Source organism: Phocoena sinus, chromosome X, assembly GCF_008692025.1.
Source record: "Phocoena sinus isolate mPhoSin1 chromosome X, mPhoSin1.pri, whole genome shotgun sequence".
Classification (NCBI taxonomy): domain Eukaryota; kingdom Metazoa; phylum Chordata; class Mammalia; order Artiodactyla; family Phocoenidae; genus Phocoena; species Phocoena sinus.
In genome coordinates, this window is record NC_045784.1 from 19,015 (window position 1) to 37,776 (window position 18,762).

At 62.7% G+C, this 18,762-nt stretch overlaps 1 protein-coding gene across 2 annotated transcripts in view; it reads right to left on the bottom strand.

The window, feature by feature from the left end:
- Positions 1–1,071: 1,071 nt before the first annotated feature.
- The window catches only part of PPP2R3B (protein phosphatase 2 regulatory subunit B''beta), a 51,919-nt gene continuing 34,228 nt past the window's right edge, over positions 1,072–18,762 (bottom strand). For both annotated transcript variants that reach the window (XM_032620711.1, XM_032620712.1), the window contains exons 3-13: positions 14,897–15,000; positions 14,556–14,658; positions 13,729–13,803; positions 12,109–12,195; positions 10,800–10,956; positions 7,133–7,181; positions 6,531–6,620; positions 5,853–6,028; positions 5,089–5,207; positions 4,894–5,000; positions 1,072–1,832 (exon numbers count right to left, since the gene is read on the bottom strand). In XM_032620711.1, coding sequence (XP_032476602.1) covers positions 1,682–1,832; positions 4,894–5,000; positions 5,089–5,207; positions 5,853–6,028; positions 6,531–6,620; positions 7,133–7,181; positions 10,800–10,956; positions 12,109–12,195; positions 13,729–13,803; positions 14,556–14,658; positions 14,897–15,000 — 1,218 coding nt within the window. In that variant the 3' untranslated portion in view covers positions 1,072–1,681. The remainder of the gene's footprint in view (positions 1,833–4,893; positions 5,001–5,088; positions 5,208–5,852; positions 6,029–6,530; positions 6,621–7,132; positions 7,182–10,799; positions 10,957–12,108; positions 12,196–13,728; positions 13,804–14,555; positions 14,659–14,896; positions 15,001–18,762) is intronic.

Sequence of the window (18,762 nt, forward strand, 5' to 3'; positions counted from 1 at the left end):
CCAACAGCCATGGCAGGTGAGGGTCCCCCATCTGCTTTCTGGGGACTTGCCAAACTGTCCTTGAACTGACTGGGAACCACCCTGTGGGCAGCCAGGCCGACCTCTGGCCCCGTATTTGTCGGTCCTGGGCCCTAACGTTTGTGCATCCGTCCACGTGTCCTGAGCACCTGTCCTGTCTGTCCGTGGGGCGGGTCTGACTGAAGGTGAGCCACACTGCTGGAGCTCATGTTGGCAGTTCCTCCTCCATCACCAGGGGCCCAGGGGCCAGCGTGTGCCGATGACCCAGGCCTCGGGGCCCCCAGGCTGCGGGGCGGGTGACGGCGGCCCTTGCCCAGGACAGGGCTGTGTGACCCTCAGCTGGGGACCCGCCTGCCCCCAGCCTCCTCAGTGGCCAGTTGCCGTGCCCGGCTGGGAAGGCAGGTGCCAGAGTCGGCCCTGCTCCTGTCCGTGGGGCTCGGCGCATGGTGCCTGCGGCCCTGCGTGGCCCCACGTGGTCTGGCTATGCGGGGGCCGGCTCCTCTCACCGCCAGCCCTGCCGTGGGCGCGTCTTCTGTCCAGCGCCGCGGGCCCAGCTGCAGGGTGGACAGACTCATTCCCTGAGGTCTGCTTAGCACCCAGACCTTAGACGACCTGTTCCTGGCCTGGGCAGGGGGCTCGTCGGCCACCTCCCCCTGGACACGTGGGCCGCGCCCTCCCTGTAAGTCTCAGGTTGGTGCCGACTCAGCCGGGCGGACCCGGGTGTGGCCCGAGCGGCGTGGAGGGTGGGTGTCGGGGCCTCCCCGTGGTGTCTGCGGGGAAGGCTCGCACCCCCTCACGCACAGGTCAGAAGTGACCGCGGGCGAGACTGGCCATCGGGTGGTGTCAGCCCCACCACCGTGGCCAGAGGGTCAGGCTGTGAGAGCCCCGGGGCCCAGGGCCTGGGACCTGCGCCCCCGGCTCCTTGCCCTGAGGGCCTCCACACCCTGCGGTCTCCCCACAGTGACACCACCGTCTGTCCCCACGTCCCTCTGTGACCTGAGTTCGGAATCCCCGGCCGCTGTGTCCGTTTTTGCCCCAAGGTGAGCCTGGGGCTGAAAATCTTTAAATTCTTTATTTGAAAATACAAACGTGATCTCATAAAACGTTTTTAAACTGCTCTGCACGGCAAATAAAACTCAACTTTACATATGCTGTACATTTACACAAAAACAATAAAAGATATGCTAATGTGGGCGCTCCCTCTGGGGGAGAAGCTGCGGCCGGGACAGTGGCCCCTGCGGGGGCGCCCACGGGATGGAGGCGCAGGGGCTCCTGGAATGTTCCTGACGACCACACCCCTCCCCGAAGTCAGCGCACATCCACGACCGCAGGCGGATCTTCTGAGGCGGCGCCTGGTTGCCGCTCAGCCAGACGGCGCGAGCCTGCAAACACCTACACTTGGAAGCTGGACAGTGGGGCCAAGGTCACCCTGACCGCTGGGGACGCTGGGGCGCGTGTGCCTGGGGCTCTCGCACGCGCGTCAGCTCCTCCAGGGCGGGTGGGGACCCGCCTCAGTGACCGTGACCATCTCTGGCCAGCTTCTGTGCTGAATAAATAAGGTCTCTCCATACAAACGCACTTCACTTTCTGTAAAAGGGCTCAACAAGCACACAGTTCTGTTCCTGAGGCAGAGGCCGCGTTCACGCCCCACAGAGGCCACAGGTCACGAGGGCGGCAGGTCGTCACCCCCGTGCTCGTACTCATATAGCTCGACGGCGCCCAGGCCGGTTGGCGCCTCGAAGAAGGGCCTCTGGGCCAGCGGAGACCGCAGCGCGCTCAGCTTCTGGTCCACGGGGCTGAGCTCCGCCTCATACCTGCAGGGAGGGGCTTGGTGAGGATGCGGGCGGGCGCGCGCCCCACCTGTGCTCCCCTGCGGCCAGAGGTGCTTCTGGCAGCCCCCCGACGCGTGAGCGCAGGACTGCCATGCCGACGGCCTCCTTGCTGAGTCCTGCCCACGGGGAAAACAGGCACATCCTCCACCCAAACTCCTCCAGAGGGTGGGTGGAGGCACCCTCACTGCTGCAGGAGGCCGTGACCCCGATTCCAGGATGGTTGCCAGGAGGCCAGCGTGACCCCGGTGCCAAAGCAGGGCACAGTGTCACAAGACAGTGCAAGTAATCTCTGAAGCACAGTCCAAGGACAAACGGGAAGCCCGCGAACCGCGACCAGGTTTCTCACGGGAAGGCAAGGCCGGTTCAACCACAAGAACCTCGCCGTATCTGTATCGGCAGCCGACAGGCGAGGAGCCATCTGGCCAAGGCACCTGACAAAGTGTCAGAGTCTCTGCGGACGGCAGTGAAGCGGGGTGTCCGCAGGCTGGGGAAGCACGTGGGCGGAAACATCCCACAGCAGCGTCACGCTTCCCGGACAGCGGGGGACTCCACACCTGACGTGGGATCAAGGCCAGGCCGCCTCCCATCACCACTTTCATCCAGCATCGTGCTGGGTGGTGGAGGAACCACAACAAGGTGAATAAACCGTATTTCTCTACATCACCAGTGAACTGCTGGGATGGAGACTTTAGTAGGACCTTTTCAACACCAAAAACGATGACGTACTCAAGTACAAATCTCACAAAATACGTGTAAGATCCATACACTGAAAATTACAAGACACTGGCAGGAGAAATCAGAGACCGAAATAAACGGAAACAGTGCTTTGTGGATCAGGAAGCTCGACGTCACTAAGGTGTCACTGTACCCAGAGCGCTCGTTCCTTCCTCAGAGTCTCAGCTTAATATTGTGTAGAGACAAGCTTGTTCGTAAACGTCCACATCAAAACAAAGGAACCAGAACAGCCAACACCACGCTGAAGGATGCAGGGTCTCACCACGCAGAGGCCGGGTTACCTCGGAGCTGCAGGAAGCACAGCCAGGGGGTGGGGCGGCAAGAGGCCAGCCACACCGGTCGCGGGACAGACGGTCCCGAGACCAACTCACAGGTGGTCACCCGGTCACGGTGCCAAGTCTCACCATGTAGAGACCCGGCTCAGCCCAGTAAACGTTCCCCAGGCTCTTCTCGGACAGTCAGGCCTACTCTATATGATTCACACAGAAGCCAGAGCAACTGGAGTGACCCAGACGATTCTGGGCAAGACGAGAGTCGGAGGCCTCGCTACGTGAGTCCACTGCCCCCACCCCGAGGCCACGGCAGGCGAGACGGCGTTGCACTGGTGGCTGGACAGATGAGCGTCAGCAGAACCGAAGGAGCTCACAGACAGACCCCACAGACACGGTCAACTGATTCTCCACAGAGATGCTGACCTGGGGGTCTTGCGTTACACTGGACATCCAGGTGCATAAAGAAATGACCTGGACCAGACCCCATGCCCCGCAGGGGAGGCCACTCAGAGCAGATCACAGACCCAGCGGAAAGCGGAAAACGCTGAAACTTCCAGAAGGGTCTCTGTGGCTTTGGATTAGGCAATCCTTTCTTACACGTGACACCAAAGCCCAGCCCATAAAGACAAAGTGACAAATGGCAGTTCATCAAAGTTCACAGCGTCTCCTCCGTGATACACAAGGTTAGGAGAAGGAGGAGATACACCACAAACCGCTAGGAAATACAAGTCCCCTCCCTCCTGAAGGACTTGTATCCAGAAGGTAAAGGACCCCTGAGACTCGATCAGAAGGAAACAAGTCACCCACGATGGGGAACAGACACAAGACACAGCCGTTCACCAGAAAAGGGCAACAAGGACACGAACAGCTGAAGCCGGGGTGCAATCCTGCTGCACACGTCCGAGTGGCTACAATTTAAAAAACAAGCCAACCGTAACCACGGCAGAGCCGGCGAGGCTGTGCAGCCGCGGGAACGCACGCCCAACGCTGGCGGGGACGCAAAGTGGCGGGGACGCAAAGTGGCGGGGACGCAAAGTGGCGCAGCCACGTGGGAAGATGGGTGGGCGGCTCGTGGAGGTAAAGGTGCGTCTGTCTACCAGGTGACCCAGAACCCCCCGCCGAGGTTCTGAGCCAGGAGACGAGCGCTTACAGCCCCACAAATCCAGCTTGCACAGCTCGACACCAGGGCCGGCCACACGTGCCCAGGCCCGAAGCAACGGACACCAGCAAGCCAACGTCCGTCGCTGGTGAGGACGCGGCCAGGTGTGAAGGGGCCCAGCTCCTGACGCGCCCAGGGACCCGCGGGGCTCTCGGAGGCCTCGTGCTGAGAGCAAAGGCGGGCATGCAGGGGCTGTGGGGTTCCACCTCTGTGACCTTCTGGAGAAGGCCAAACACCTGGACCAAAGACAAGGCCTAAGCGTGGGTGGGATCTGGGGTGACGGGCGTGCTCACCCTCCTGCCCACTCGGAACCCCCTCAGGATGGTTCCCTGGGCAGGCAGAGCTGCTGTCAGCAAACTGAATCCCCCCCTCAGAGGCGGAGGGTGACCCTCAGGCCCTGGGCTCCACTGCCACCCCGTGCACCACAAGAGCAGCCGTGCCAACCCCGGCCCCGGTGCCGAGCAGCCCCGTCAGGGGAAGAGGCAGGTCGGGAGGCTCTGGGCGGGGGTCCGAGCCCGCCAGGGACCCAGGCATGAACACCGGACCCCAACACTCCTCTACCGCAAGGCTGCTTTCAAGCCTGAGGACCAAGGCCCTGGGGGAGACGCCCAGTCCCCAGCCCCGCTCCCCTCAGCTGTCCACACCCGTCAGCCACGGGGGAGGAGGGACATTGTCGGTAGACGTGCCCACTGAGCTACAGCCATGCTCCCCGACGGAAGACTCCACGAGGGTCTGCCGTGCCGGCTCCCCCGGCCACCCCTCCGCAGGGGTGGGGTCTGCAGCCTCAGGCCTCGGGCCGTGACATGGGGCAAGTGTCCCCGCGCCCCCCAGCGGGCCATCCCCGCGTCCCGGGCCCCTATGCCCGCCGCACCCTTACCCGTCCTCCCAGGGCTCCCCCATGGCCTCCTCAGCCACCAGGATGTCGTACTCCTCAGCGGCGTACCTCTCCCAGTCAGACAGCTCGGGGCCCTCGCTCTCGCTCTCCTGCGGGAAGCATGCACGTCATGTCACACGGGGTGGGGGGGGACCCAGAGGTGCCCCCCTGCGCCCCCTCCACGCCCCCCCCACTCACCCTGAACAGGGAGATCTGCTCTCTCTGCTCGTGGTCCAGGTACTTCTCGATGTTGAAGAAGGTGTCGAAGAAGACACTGGCCAGCTTGCACCTCTTCAGGTCGTGAAGCGTGATCCTCCCTGCGGGCGAGGGCGGCACGTGAGCACACGCGGCTCCCACGCACGCCCAGGAGCCACGTCACCTCCGTGCGTGCGTGCGTGCGTAACGACACGCCTTAGGACACGGCACCCCCTGCCGCGAACCAGGCCACGAGTGTGGGCAGAAGCCCGGGGGGTGGAAGGGGTTGGGAGACAGGGCCCAACACAGCGAGGGCCACCCACCAGTCACCTGAGGGCGGGACCCAAGCTGCCCTGGACCCGCGGACACGGGGTAGGAACCCGCAGCCAGGGCAGGAAGGCCCAGGCCACCATGGCCCCCGGTGACGACACCTGAGACCAGGGTCCAGGACACGGACGCACGACACCGACTAAGGCGGGTGGGTTCGGGCAGACCCTCCCTTTGACCCTGGAAGGTGTCCTGAGCGCCCCCGGACAGACGCACCTGGTGGGCTCCCGGCTCCCACACCCACCAAACACACCCCGGGGGCCCCAGCACAGGCCCTCTGAAGTGCCCACACCAGGGGCCCCGGGCTTGGTCTCCCCACGTGGGCCCTGAAGGAGCACAGGCACAGGGCCACGGGGTTGGGGGACCACCTGCCCAACCCCCAAGGACCCACTCCCCCTGGGTGTCCCTGTGTCACTGGGGGACCCGCCCCCCGGCATCACCTTCGCTCTGGGGCTTCACCAGGTCCAGCATCTGGCACAGGCAGTCCTCAAAGGGCAGGGCCTCAATGGCCATGCTGTCCAGCCGGCGGCACTGCTCCTCATAGAAGTACTCCAGCTCGAACATGGACAGCACCCCGTCCCCATCCAGGTCCATGCAGCGGAACCAGTACTCAATGCTGTGACACCGGGCCATGGTCAGCATGGCCGCCCAGGACGGAGCCCACCACCCAGAGACCCCTCCCCCAGTGCGAGCCCCATGTGGGACAGACGCCACCACCCGGGGACCCCTCCCCCAGTGTGAGCCCCATGTGGGACAGACGCCACCCCCTGGGGACCCCTCCCCCAGTGCAAGCCCCGCCTGGGACAGGCGCCACCACCCGGGGACCCCTCCCCCAGTGTGAGCCCACCTGGGACAGATGCCACCCCCTGGGGACCCCTCCCCCAGTGCGAGCCCCGCCTGGGACAGGCGCCACCACCCGGGGACCCCTCCGTCAGTGTGAGCCCCGCCTGGGACAGACGCCACCACCTGGGGACCCCTCCCCCAGTGCGAGCCCCGCCTGTGTCTGACCTTGCCCAGGTGGATCACGGAGCGGGGGCGCCCTCACTCAGGGGTGACCAGTAGCCCCTGCTTCTAAGTGTTCTAGCAAGTGGAGCAGAGGACAGCTGCCAGACACTCACCTGGTCGGGGTTTTCTTGTCTTCCTCGGAGATCAAGAACCAGACAAAGTCAGCGTAGCTTATTTTTCCTTCTTTCTGCACTTTTTTCCCTCTGGATTCAGGGCCGAATCGAGAGACAAAGACTGCGTCAGGGAGAAGCAACCTGAGGAGGGGTCCCCGCCCACCTCCCCCGGGGAGTGGGGAACCCTGCGTCTGGCCCAGTCCTGTACCCTTGGTTCCTACTCGGGACAAGGCCTGAGAAAGACCATGTGACCCGGAGGAGGGTCCCTGGGGCCCAGCTCCGGCAGGGGCAGCCGCCATGGTCACGGCCGCAAGTGCAGGGGCCTGTGTCCCCCGACTCACGACCTCGTGGCAAAGGCGTGTATGTGTCCCAAGCTACGACCCCGTGTGACAATGGCGTGCCCCTTACATGTGACTTGACTCGTGACCTCGTGTGACAAAGGTGTGTACGCGTGTCCCTAGCCCACGACCTCACGTGACGATGGCACGCACTCCCAGAGCACGGCCACCTCACATCAGGAGCAAACGAGTCAGGCGCGAACGCGCGTGCGGAACGTCAGCCCAAACACTGACGAGACCAGCTAGCTGAGCAGCGGGACTCACCGCGTCACGGCTCCTGAGAAGATCCTCTCAATCATCTTGGTGGATATGGCTGCAAAAGAGGAAGCAGGCCGTGAGCCCCGCACGCTGCTCCCGGCCCAACGTCGCAGCCTTGCAGGTGGCTGGGCGGGCTCAGGTCTGAATGCCGAGACCCAAGCCCAGTCAGGCGGAACCCTCGGGACCCAATCTCCTGCTCCTGGCCTCCCTCGGGCGCTGCCCGGCATGTTCCAGTCCAGGACCTGAGCCCAGAGCAAAGCGAGAGCGAAGAGCTGGCCCAGGGGCCCCAAGACAGAGCGGGGCGGTAAAGGCAGGACACACACGTCCGCCCTTTCAGAGGCTCTGCCTCCAAACACTCAGTTTGCTGCGATCAGCACACAAATGCATCCAACCCCCAGGCAACTAAGAGGATAAAAGAGTGAAAGACACCAAATTACTCGGCGGGGGCTGCCATAAAGACGGGGCGGCTTCAACAGCACACGTTATTTCTCCCCCAGTCCCGGAGGCTGGAGTCTGAGATCCAAGGGTCAGCAGGGCTGGTCCCTCCCGAGGCCTCTCCCCTGGGCGTGTAGACGGCCATCTCCTCCCTGGGTCCTCACAGGGTCGTCGCTCTGCGTGTGTCTTAATCTCCTCTTCTTATAAGGACACCAGTGCTATGGGATCAGGACCCACCCTAGTGACCTCATTGTACCTTCGTCCCTTCTTTAAAGACCCCATGTCCAAAGCCAGTCACATCCTGAGGTACCGGGGGTCAGGGCTTCATCGTGTAAATTTTGGGGACACTTTTCAGCCCATACCCAAGACCTATAACCACAAAAATGGAGAAATACAGACAAAGTATCTTTTCCCCCAAGTCATCCTGCCTCAATGAAAGTCACCTCTAATGGGAAATGACTGGATGGTGTCAGAGGCTGAACAGTGTTTCTCAGAAAGACATGTCCACGTCCTCACTCCTGGGCTGTGAACGGGACCTTATATGGAAACAGGGTCTCTGCAGATGTGACACAGTGAAGGGTCTGAGATGAGGTCCTCCTGGATGAGGGTGGCCCTACATCCAATGACAGGGTCCTTCTAAGAGACAGAAGAGGAGAGACCCAGACACAGAGGAGAAGCCCCGAGAAGACAGAGGCAGAGACGGGAGGGATGCGGCCACGAGCCCAGGGACGCCTGGAGCCCCCAGAAGCTGGAAGAGGCGGGAAGGACCCTCCCCTGGAGCCTCTGGAGGGAGCTCAGCCCTGGGACACCCTGACTTCAGACATCTGGTCCCCAGGGCTGGGGGAGGATGGATTTTAAGCCCCTGATTTGCAGTCATCCGCTACAGCCGCCTCAGGAAGCCCCTCCTGGATGACAGTCCTTCATAAATGCGTTGATTTTGGACCTCTGGCCTCAACTGGGAGGATAATTTCCTGTTCTTTGAGGGTCCGCCCCCACCCCCCGCCTGCCATGACGAGAGCCCCAGGGAACTGGACAGCTGACTCAGACTCACTGCCACGACCGGCAATCTGAGAACAGAACCTGCTCGTCCGTGGGACACGGGAAAGGTCAGCTCTGCCCCTCTGCCTGTTCCTTCCCATGACGTAAGGAGGAGCCCTGCCACCTCTTGTGCAGGACCTGGTAGGTTAGGAAGCGGCAGAGGGAAGGGGAGGGACGCATCACGGCGCTCACGTCCACAGCTGGGGGGCTGTGCCCGAAGCCACCCAGTGTCCTGTGCTGGCCGCAAGACCACGGTCCCCACAGTCAGTCGTGTCTCGAGGCCACAACACCACCAGCCTTGCCTGGTGACAAAGCCCTAACACCAGCCCCACGAGATGCCCTGACGTGAGACCTCGACGGGGTGGACACAGGGATGTGGGCACCAGGAGAGAGTCGTGGGGACGGGCGGGGACAGGTGACCCCCGATCTGGGGAACCACGTGCCAGCCACCACGGGTCTGCGCCTGGAGCTATTCCCGAGAGCACAGAGGCAGTTGGAGTTGAGACCAGGCGTCGAATTTAGGGACGGAGTTGAGAGAGACCCACGTCCGCTCAGGCGTCCACATGCCAGCGTTCACGGCACCCTCGCGAGGCCAGTCAGAGAGATACAGCAAGCAGACGGTGCCCCGGGGAGCTCACGTCAGGGGACCGTCCGGGTCCCGTCGACCAAAGACAAAACATACGCCCAGAGGATTCAGAAATTCGGTCATGCGTGTGGATACGTGAAAAATCCGTTATGTGAAAACGTGCAGTCTTAAGAAAACTGTTTCTAAAACTAAGAACCCGCGGCGCGCTTAAATTCTGGTCCACTCTGCACCCTGAACATGTGATTTCTTGTCACGGGAGGTGGGAGATGATCATTTTCTCTTATCACAGAAGCATTTACACTGGATCCCCCCGCTGCTCCTGAGCTGTGCGGAGGCCAGAGTTCATCATTTCAGGCCTCTCTGCGACAAGAACGCACGGAAGCTCAGCCAAACCCAGAAGCCAGAAGTGAAATCTCTCAGGGAACCGCGTCTCTGCTCCGCCGTTCCCTCCCCTCAGGACGACTCCTGGGGCCACCGCCGCCGTCCGACCCGACGTGGCCCCAGAGGCCCCGAGCTGGAATTTGGCCTTGGGACGGTGCCCCGAGCCGCCCACACAGACCGAGCACCGTCCACTCCGCGGCAGCCGCTCGAGGCTCCGACACAGAGCAGGAAGCCGTGGGAGGAGGGAGGGAGGGAGGGGAACGCTGCCCCACCTGCAGAACAGGTGTTTGCTCAGCTACGGCAACAGGTGCTGGGAGCTCAGGGTGGCACCCAGACTGGCCCACACTGGGGCTCATCAGGAGACCTGGCGTGAAATGACGGGGGGGGTGGCCCCCAAATACCTGAGGACAAATGGAGGGGAGGTGGGGCGGGGAGAGTGGGGGGATGGACGGATGTGGCCTGTGTGTGGCAGCCACTACCTCTGCTCAGGACGGGGCTCCACGCCCCCCAGAGAGCGCCTCCACCAACGGCAGGACCTGTGCGTCCTGGTCCCCGCAGGTCCCGTGCCGTGTCCCATGCCCGCCCCATTCCCCATGCGTCCTGTACTGTGTCCCGTGTCTGTCCCGATTCCCGTGTGTCCCGTGCTGTGTCCCGTGTCTGTCCCGTTCCCATGTGTCCCACGCTGTGTCCGGTGTCTGTCCCGGTCCCCAGGATCCTGTGCCATGTCCCGTGTCCGCCCCGGTCCCCATGCGTCCTGTGCTGTGTCCCGTGTCCGCCCCGGTCCCCATGCGTCCTGTGCCGTGTCCCGTGTCTGCCCCAGTCCCCACGCGTCCTGAACCATGTTCCGTGTCCGCCCTGGTCCCCAGCGTCCTGTACCGTGTCCCATGTCCGCCCTGGTCCCCAGGGTCCTATACTGTGTCCCGGGTCCACCCTGGTCCCCACGTGTCCTGTACTGTGTCCTCCCCAGTCCCCACGCATCCTGTGCCGTGTCCCGTGTCCTCCCCGTTCCCCACGCATCCTGTACTGTGTCCCGTGTCCGCCCTGGTCCCCAGGGTCCTGTGCTGTGTCCCTGTCTCCCGTGTGTCCTGTAGGAGGAGACCAGAGGCAGGACAAGGTTCAGGCCTCAAGGGTCAGGGGAGGCAGCCACACTGGTCTCCCTGGAGACGCAGGAGCCCGGCAGGGCAGCGCCCGCCCCAGTGCTGTGTCCCCGCCGCCCGCAGGCCGCGTCCTCACCATGGTCATTGTGCCGGGCCAGGTCCTGCGCGTCAATGAACAGGTCGTGGTCCGTGTCCAGCTCCCAGAACTTGCAGTAGATGACGTAGAAGTGCTCGTAGGAGAAGAACTCCGTCAGCTGGTTGATGTCCACCTCGTCTTCCAGGAGCGCCACGTTCTGCCAGGACACACCCAGAAAACCGCTGTCAGGAACCTCCAGCTGCAGCGTGGAGACGGGCCTCCCGCAGGAGGGACATGCCCCAGGAGTCCCACGTCGTGAGGGCGGAGGGTCAGAGCTGGTGGAGGCCTGCTTGATGGCTGGGAGCCCAGCACCCAGGTCGGGGTGCGCCCGGTCAGGTCTGCGAGACTGCAGCACAGAGCAGCCCAAGCACGTACGCCCTCGTGGCCGGGGGCTCCTGACGCGAGTGGGTCAGCCCCGCCCTTGTTGACACGCACACGTCCACAGAACCCGGGTGCACCGGGGCGGGGCCGTGCCTCCGGGATGGATGAGGGGAAAGGAAGGGTACAAGACGAACGGAAGAAGAAAACCGGTGGGCGGGTGGATAAATGAAAGGCAGGAAAATGAATGGATGATGGACGAGTTGGGGGATGAGGGATGGATGACAGGTGGGTGGGGTGATGATGACAGGTGGGCAGATGAATGGGGTGACCGCTGAGAAGCTGGGTGCCGGATGGAGGGAGGGAGGGAGGGCGGGGGGGGGTGAGGGGGAGGGGGGTGGGGAGGAATGGAGGGTGGGAGGGTGGACAGATGGATGACCTAGGAGTTGGTGTAGCGATGGGTTATTGGTGGGGGGTGGAGGGATGAATGAGAGCATGGGTAAACGAAGAAGTGGATGATGGGTGGGGGATGGATGCAGGCACAGGTGGTAGGTCGCTGGAGGAATGGGTAACGGCCAGGTAGATGGACAAGAAGGTGGACGACGGGTGGGTGGACTGGGTGGGAGAAACAGGTGATGCGTCAGTCGATGGAAGGACGGGTGACAGGCTGGTGGGTGCAGGGAGAGACGACGGGTGGGCGGAGGGGTGGGTGGACCGACGGATGACGTGTACGTGGGTAAAGATGCACTGCTGGCGTATGGGTTGAGAAATGGATGACGCCGGAGAAGGGAGGGAGGGAGGCGGGGTGGGGTAACGAGGACGGCTGGGTAGACGCGTGCGCTGACGGCTGACAGGCTGGTGGAGGGATGGGGGATCGATGCTGGCCAGGTGCAGGGATGGGTGGATGGGTCGCGGTGGAACCTGGGGAGGACGGATGAGTGGGCGGGGGCATGCAGAAGGCCCTGTGTCCCCTCGGCCAGCCGCCACCCACCTGCAGGAACGTGCTCCTCCGGAGCTCTGCGCACGTGATCCTCCCGGACCAGGACCTGTTGACCGTGTAGAAGATCCTCTGTATGACCTGTAGGAGGAGGCCCGTCGGCTGAGCACTGGGACGTGGGGGGCTGGGGGCCCTGCACGTGACTGTGCAGCAACCCCACGTGTGGTACTGCAGGAACCCAGCCTGGGACCTCGCCTACGAGCTCCTGCCTGGCCTCGCCAGGAGTTCCGCACCCTGGGCCGCAGGGCCCCGTGTCGCCAGCAGAGGGCGACCGCCCCGCACGTCCGCAGACGGGGGTGGGGGTGTGGGGGTGGGGGTGGGAAGCAGCCCCGCCTCCAGCTGCAGGGAGGACACAGGTGGCAGGAGAAGCGGACCTGCTGCCACATGCGGGGGGGATGTCCGGGTGAGACGGCCGCACCTGAGCTGGGACAGCGCGGGCACGCAGTTCCTGCGTGGCTGGGAGCCCTTATTACACTGCGGGTGGTTTGAGAGACTGCCCCTAATGCTTCCGCGGACACTCAACTGACCACTGAATGAAAAGCGTTAACTTAAAGCCAGAGAGTGGCCCCTGCCCCCTGCACAGTGAGGCCCGCCTTGGCCACGGGGCTCAGCTCCGCTCCCGGGTGGGCATGTCCCCAACTGAGATACCCCTCACCTGTCCCATGGCATCTGCTCACCTGTCCTCATCTGAGACGTCCCCTCGCCTGTCCCTGTCACGGGCTGTCCCCTCACCTGCCCTCCCGGGGCATCCCCGCCAACCTGTCCTCGTCCGAGACATCCCCTTCCCCCGTCCCTGCCGGAGGCTGTCCCCTCCCCCCGGACGTGCCCTGCCTTGTCTTGTCTGCGCAGGGAGGTCGGGGCATGGGAACGGAGCACCTGGCGCACAGCCCCGTTCACACGCAGCGCTCCCTGCCGCCGCTGGAATGAGGCAGGGCTCCGGGCACCGCTCCTCGGCGACGGGCCCTCAGGGCGACGAGGAGCGGTGAGGGGGTGGAGGGAGGCCTGGGGAACCGCGGGCACGCAGACTGCCACAAGCGTGCGCTCCGCGCCGCGCGACAAGCGTGCCCCTGGCCGGCGTGCCACGGGGCCGCCGCGCCGCCCACCTCCACCTAGAGCCGGAGGGCCGTCCTCCCCAGGTGACCTCTGACGAGGGCGGGGGCGGGGGATGGGCCATGGGGTCCTCGTGTCCCCAGGCCAGGCCGGCATCCCACCTGAAGCGCTCAGAGCGCCGTGCTCCAACTCGCTGGGCGTGCTCGCCTGGACCCGAGGAGACCCGGCCCTCAGGAGGAGGGGCCCGGGCGTCCTCTGAGGCCCCTCCTGCCCAGAGAGGGAGACCGCTGGGTCTCTGGACGTCCCCTCGCCTGCCCCGCCCTGTCGGACCCCGGGGCCTGCGGCCAGGACCACCCAGGCTCTCGCTGAGCGCGCCCAGCTGGGGACCCAGGTGGGACACACAGCCCTCCCCATGCCCGAGCCCCACGCCGGCCTCCTGGTGAGAAAGCGGGCCGTGAAGGGCCACGGGTGCGGGGCTGGGTGTCCGTTCCCTCACGGCGGGCCTGGAGCCCGGGCCTCAGGCGCCCACGGAAGCCCAGGGGCAGCAGCCGTGCTCGTACTCACCGTGGTGATGTAGCGGGAGTGGAACTCTGACGCTTCCTTCAGGAATGCCAAGCCCGGATGGGTGTTCACCACGTCCTGCACACGGGGGATGGGACACGGCCCTGGGATGTGCCGCCAGGCCCAGGGATAAGAACGCACGTGTCCACCAGCAACATCCAGGTTCACACATCCAGCCACAGAGCCGCTCACGCAGCATCACCCCACACACACGGTTACACGAAATCACATCAAATTAAAGGACCACACAGAATCATCTGGGCCGCGAGCTAAGGAAGCATGCCACCTCTCGCGGCCAAGGGTAATAATCTGACACGTGTAAATGTATAAAAGACCACCGTGGAAGTCCATCCCAGATTCTGAGAAAGAAAATTTGCGGTATCCTCACTTAACAGAGCACTGCAGTTCCAGGAGCCCTTTAAGTCACTTCTATTCAAATGGTTTTGGTAACTTCGGTTACTCCGTGTTCACGGGGAACACGCGGGTAATCGGGGACCACCTTCGATTCCCCTCTACAAGATGGAACATAGAGCGCTAAATATAACCGTGTTTACATGAACCAGAACAGCGTTTGGAAACGAGCATTCTGCAAACCGCGACCGGCTTCTCGTGGGCGGCCCGGCGCCCCGAAGGTGCTAACCCCTGTCCGGCTCCACGCTCCGCAGGTTCAGGTGTGGAGCTGTCCACACCGTCCTGCCTCTCACGCGGGTTTGGAGGGGCTGCATGGAGCCAGCTTCAGAGGAGCCCGCCCGCCCGCCTCCGGGGTGTAGACACGGGCACGCCTGCGAGGAGGGGGCGAGGGCATGTGCAGCGGGGAGGCGGGGACGCACCTGCAAGAAGGGGATGAAGTCCTCCTGCGCCAGGGAGTTGCCGCCGGGGCTCACGAGCAGGTGGACGAACTTGGCCGCGTCATCGTGACAGCTCTGGAGCATCCTGGGCGACAGAGGGCACCCCAGCTGCACCCCATGCGCGGCCACAGGCCCCTCCCCAGACTCCGGGGCCAGGTGCTCCGTGAGGACGGGCACAGACGGATGGGGCCCCGCAAGGGACACGACGGCCGTGCCGGGCACCCCCGGACAGCCGTCTCAGTCCCTTACTGTCCCGGCCGCAGGAGCGCCGGCCAGTGGAGGCAGAGGCACGGCCGGACCACCACTCCCGCCCCGGGACTCACTTTCTCCACATGGCGACGAACTTGTGCACGGAGACGGAGCCCGTGCGCTCTCCACCGGCGCCGCAGAAGAGCGGCCCCTTCCAGTAGAGCGGGCAGCCGCAGGCCTGCGGGGGGAAGGGTGGGGGACGACACAGGGTTAGCGCGCCCTGGGCCCCCGGCTGCCCGAGCCTCCGAGGCGGCCGGGAGCGCACCGCGTGCACACAGCCCGACCGCGCAGCCCAGCGCCTGCGCCAGCCCCAGGGGCCTCCAGGGGAAGGGGCAGCCTCTCCCAGTCGACACTCTGGAGACGCTGACGGAAATGGCGCTCCCGAGCCTGGGGCACAGACCACCGGCCCCAACTGGAGGTGTCACATCGGCAGCTGTACAGAGGCAACGAGCACATCCCCAGCCCTGGATGTGCAGCACCTCTGATAACGCGTCGGGACGGCGTAAACGACAGAGAATGTCAGGAGACACTCGGGGTGCGACAAGGACGAGGCTGTGACCCGGGCACATCTCAGGGGTCGAGGCGACCGCAGGGCTGGCGTCCACAGCTGTCAGCGCAGGTGCTGACCGGGAAGCAGGCGGAAAACCCACGCTCTGAGCTTCCCTCCCGAAAACACAGAAGAAGAAGGGCGGAAACAACAAAGGCTGAGAGAAGAGAAAAAGAGAGCAGGTACACGACAGAGAAAGTCAACAAGGCCGAGTCAGCTCTTCGGAAAGCTTTTAAGCAAGTAATCACCCCTCAGCAACACTCCTGGAGAAGCAGAAAAAGGAAACGCGCGCTCTGCACATCAGCGGTCACTGCAGAGCCCACCAGCGCTGGACAGACAGGCAGTGGACACTCCCAACAACTGGAGGCCAGGAAACGCGACGACTGCAGGGCGGACTCCTTGACTAATGAACGTGTCTAACCAGAACTGACAACGGACATCCAGACGGTTCTACATTTCAAGAGACCGAACCCGTGGCTCAAAACCTTCCCACTGAGAAAATCCCGGGCCCAGCTTTAGGGAAGAAATCACGTAGATGGTACCCACACTCTTCCAGAGAATGGAAACAAGGGACGTCTCCCAACTCCTGTTACGAGGCTGCACGTCCGGGACCCTGACACCTGTGAAGGGAGATCAGGCGCCCTCAGCTCCCAGGAACAGAGATGCCAACATCCCACACAAAGCCAGGCCGGCAAATTGAATCCAGCAGTGAAAAAAAAAGAAAAATCACAGTGAAACAAACAACAGGCCAGGAAACTTAAGAAGAAGAGGGAACACAGCACTGTAATCAGGGGCGTACACAGGAGCCCACGGCTCACATCTGCACGTGGAGATGCGCGCAGGCCGGCTCTGCCCTGAGCTGGAACGGACAGGATCCACCAGCAGAGATGGAGGAGGGGACGCTCCGGGCAGAGACAAAGGGGAAACTCTGGTAATGCAAAAATACGCGAAGGGAGGGAGAATTCCGAAAGGGTTACGAAATACCGGAATTACACTAAGTCCCCTACACACGAACGGGTTCCATTCCGAGAGCACGTTCCGAAGTCCCGTTCGTCGGTAAGTCCAACAGAGTCAGCCTAGGTACCCAAGTAACACAACCGGCTGCATAGTACTGTACTATACCTCCCATGCAAATGATACGTAAAAAAGAAACACAGAAGATGAAGAAGACATTTTTACAGTCCCTTGAAAAGTACAGCAGTCCAGTACAACAGCGGCACACAGGGGCTGGCATCGAGGGAGCAGGCAAGAAGAGTTACTGCCTGCAGGAGGGAGAGGAGGGGGGAGACGGTAGAGCTGAAGGGTCGTCAGTAGTACAAGGCGGAGGGTGAGCTGCAACGTCACTCTCACTCGTGCCTGACGCTGACAGTAAGCACGTTCGCATCTCTAAACGTTCTCAACTTGAAGGTGTGTACGTAGGGGACTTATTTGTAACAGAAAACCAGCAAAGCTGCGGGATCCCAGGACAATGTACAAAAATCAATTATATTTCCACACACTGGCCACAAGCAATTAGAAAATAAAAAATGTAACAGTGCCGTCTACGAACAGCATAAAAAACATGAACCTACAGGTAAACGTAACTGAAAGTGCGAGATCTCTACAAAGGGAACGAGAAAGCGTGGCTGGGAGAAATCAAAGACCCCCCAAATGGAGGGACAGACCATACAGATTCCTGGACTGGACACTTAATGCTGTTGACACATTTTTGACTGGAGACATTACAGGCACAGGCCTTAGTTTCTGCAAAAATCCCACGGTCAATAATGTGTTAAAATGTCACCTCTTCCCCAGACGACCCACAGATCCAACGCAAAGCCAATGCACACCCAGCAAGGTGTGTTTTGCAGAAATCAACCAGCTCATTCAAAGCCCACGTGCAAACGCACACGACTGTCAAGCCTTCCGTGCAGTCACAGCAGTGAGGCTGTGCATCAGGGCAAAGAGGAAGGGACCAGTTTAGGGTCAGATGCCCACGTCCACCCACCAACTCAGCACAGACAAAGCTGGCGGCAGCTCCGAGGGAACAATCGTCTCTACTGAGAGCCCAGCTGGTCGGCGGGCAACTCTACAAAACCATGAGGGAGGGATCCCGGCCCCAAGCGTGGACAGTGAAACTCCAGAAGGAAATGCAGGAGATCGTCCCGATGCTGGAGAAGCAAAGGTTCCCTAAACGTGACTCAAACACCAAAACTCTGAAAGAGAAGGTGGGTGAACAGAACCGCTTCCCCACCAGAACTCCAGGGCAGACGTCGCTGAGAGCACAAAAACAAGCGGCAGACCAGGAAAACGTTCACAGGGCATCATCCTGACAAAGCGGCCACACACAGACTGTAAACTAAGGCAGAGGTACAGGAAAAAAGGCAAAGGGCCCAAGAGAGCGACAGGCCCTGCAGGGAAAAGGGTGTGAACACGGCCAGGACTCCGGAGGGAGAGGCAGAGGAAAGGCGCAAACCGCATCCCCACAGAAGCCCACATGGGCCATGGCGCTCACAGGACCCGGCTCACGGGCATCGCCCACGGGTCGGGGAGCTGCCGGCAGATGGTTTGGCAGGACGCGCCCCCTGACCCGAGCACTGGCCACGCACGCCCGTGGCCAGGAGCCGCCCTGGGGGAGACCACCGGAGTCCACTCCTGCCCATCGCGCCAGGCCTAGAACGTGCCGGCGCCTTACCCTTGGCGCCCCAGGAGGGAGCTGCCCAGCTGCGCGGGAGCCGTGCGTCTGGATGCTCTGTGGCTTATCGCACACGCTGGGGCGGGGACCACGGGGCGAGGCTCGGGCACAGTGCGGGCTGAAAGGCCTCTACTCCACGCAGGTGGGCGTGCGTCCTGGGCGACGGGCAGCAGAGGCCTCCTGCCAGGGATGCTGGCGCCAGGGCCCCAAGGGGGCTGTGTGAGTCAGGGCGTGGAGGACACTGGCCGCTCCCCGGGGTGGGAGGGCGCAGGCGGCAGGGACAGGGGAGCCAGGGGCCTCGGGCATCTTGCCTGGGGTGCTCGTGCGGGCATGTGAGAGCTCGCTGGGCGGACTCGGGCGATGGCACTGTCCTGTCCCACGGCCGTGCGTCCGTCCACCGCACAGCAGGAGCTGTGCCCTTGCCCGTGGGGTGACGCCTGCATTCACGTCCCCAGAACGAGCGGTGCCTGCACTTCCAAGCCCACCCACCCCACAGGCAGCTGGAGAGTCCATCCTAACGCTTTCACTGTGACCTCCGTCCGCTACCTCTCAGGACCGTCTGCAAACATTCTAAGGGAACGGGAAACACCAACTCTGAAATCCAGAGGTACAAAGAAACGCGTTTAAAAGTATGGTAAAATGCCACCCTGAAGGGGAAAAACACATGGCAGGGTCAGGTTTTACAGGTCTGTAACGTCTATCTAGTGTACGTGACGGGA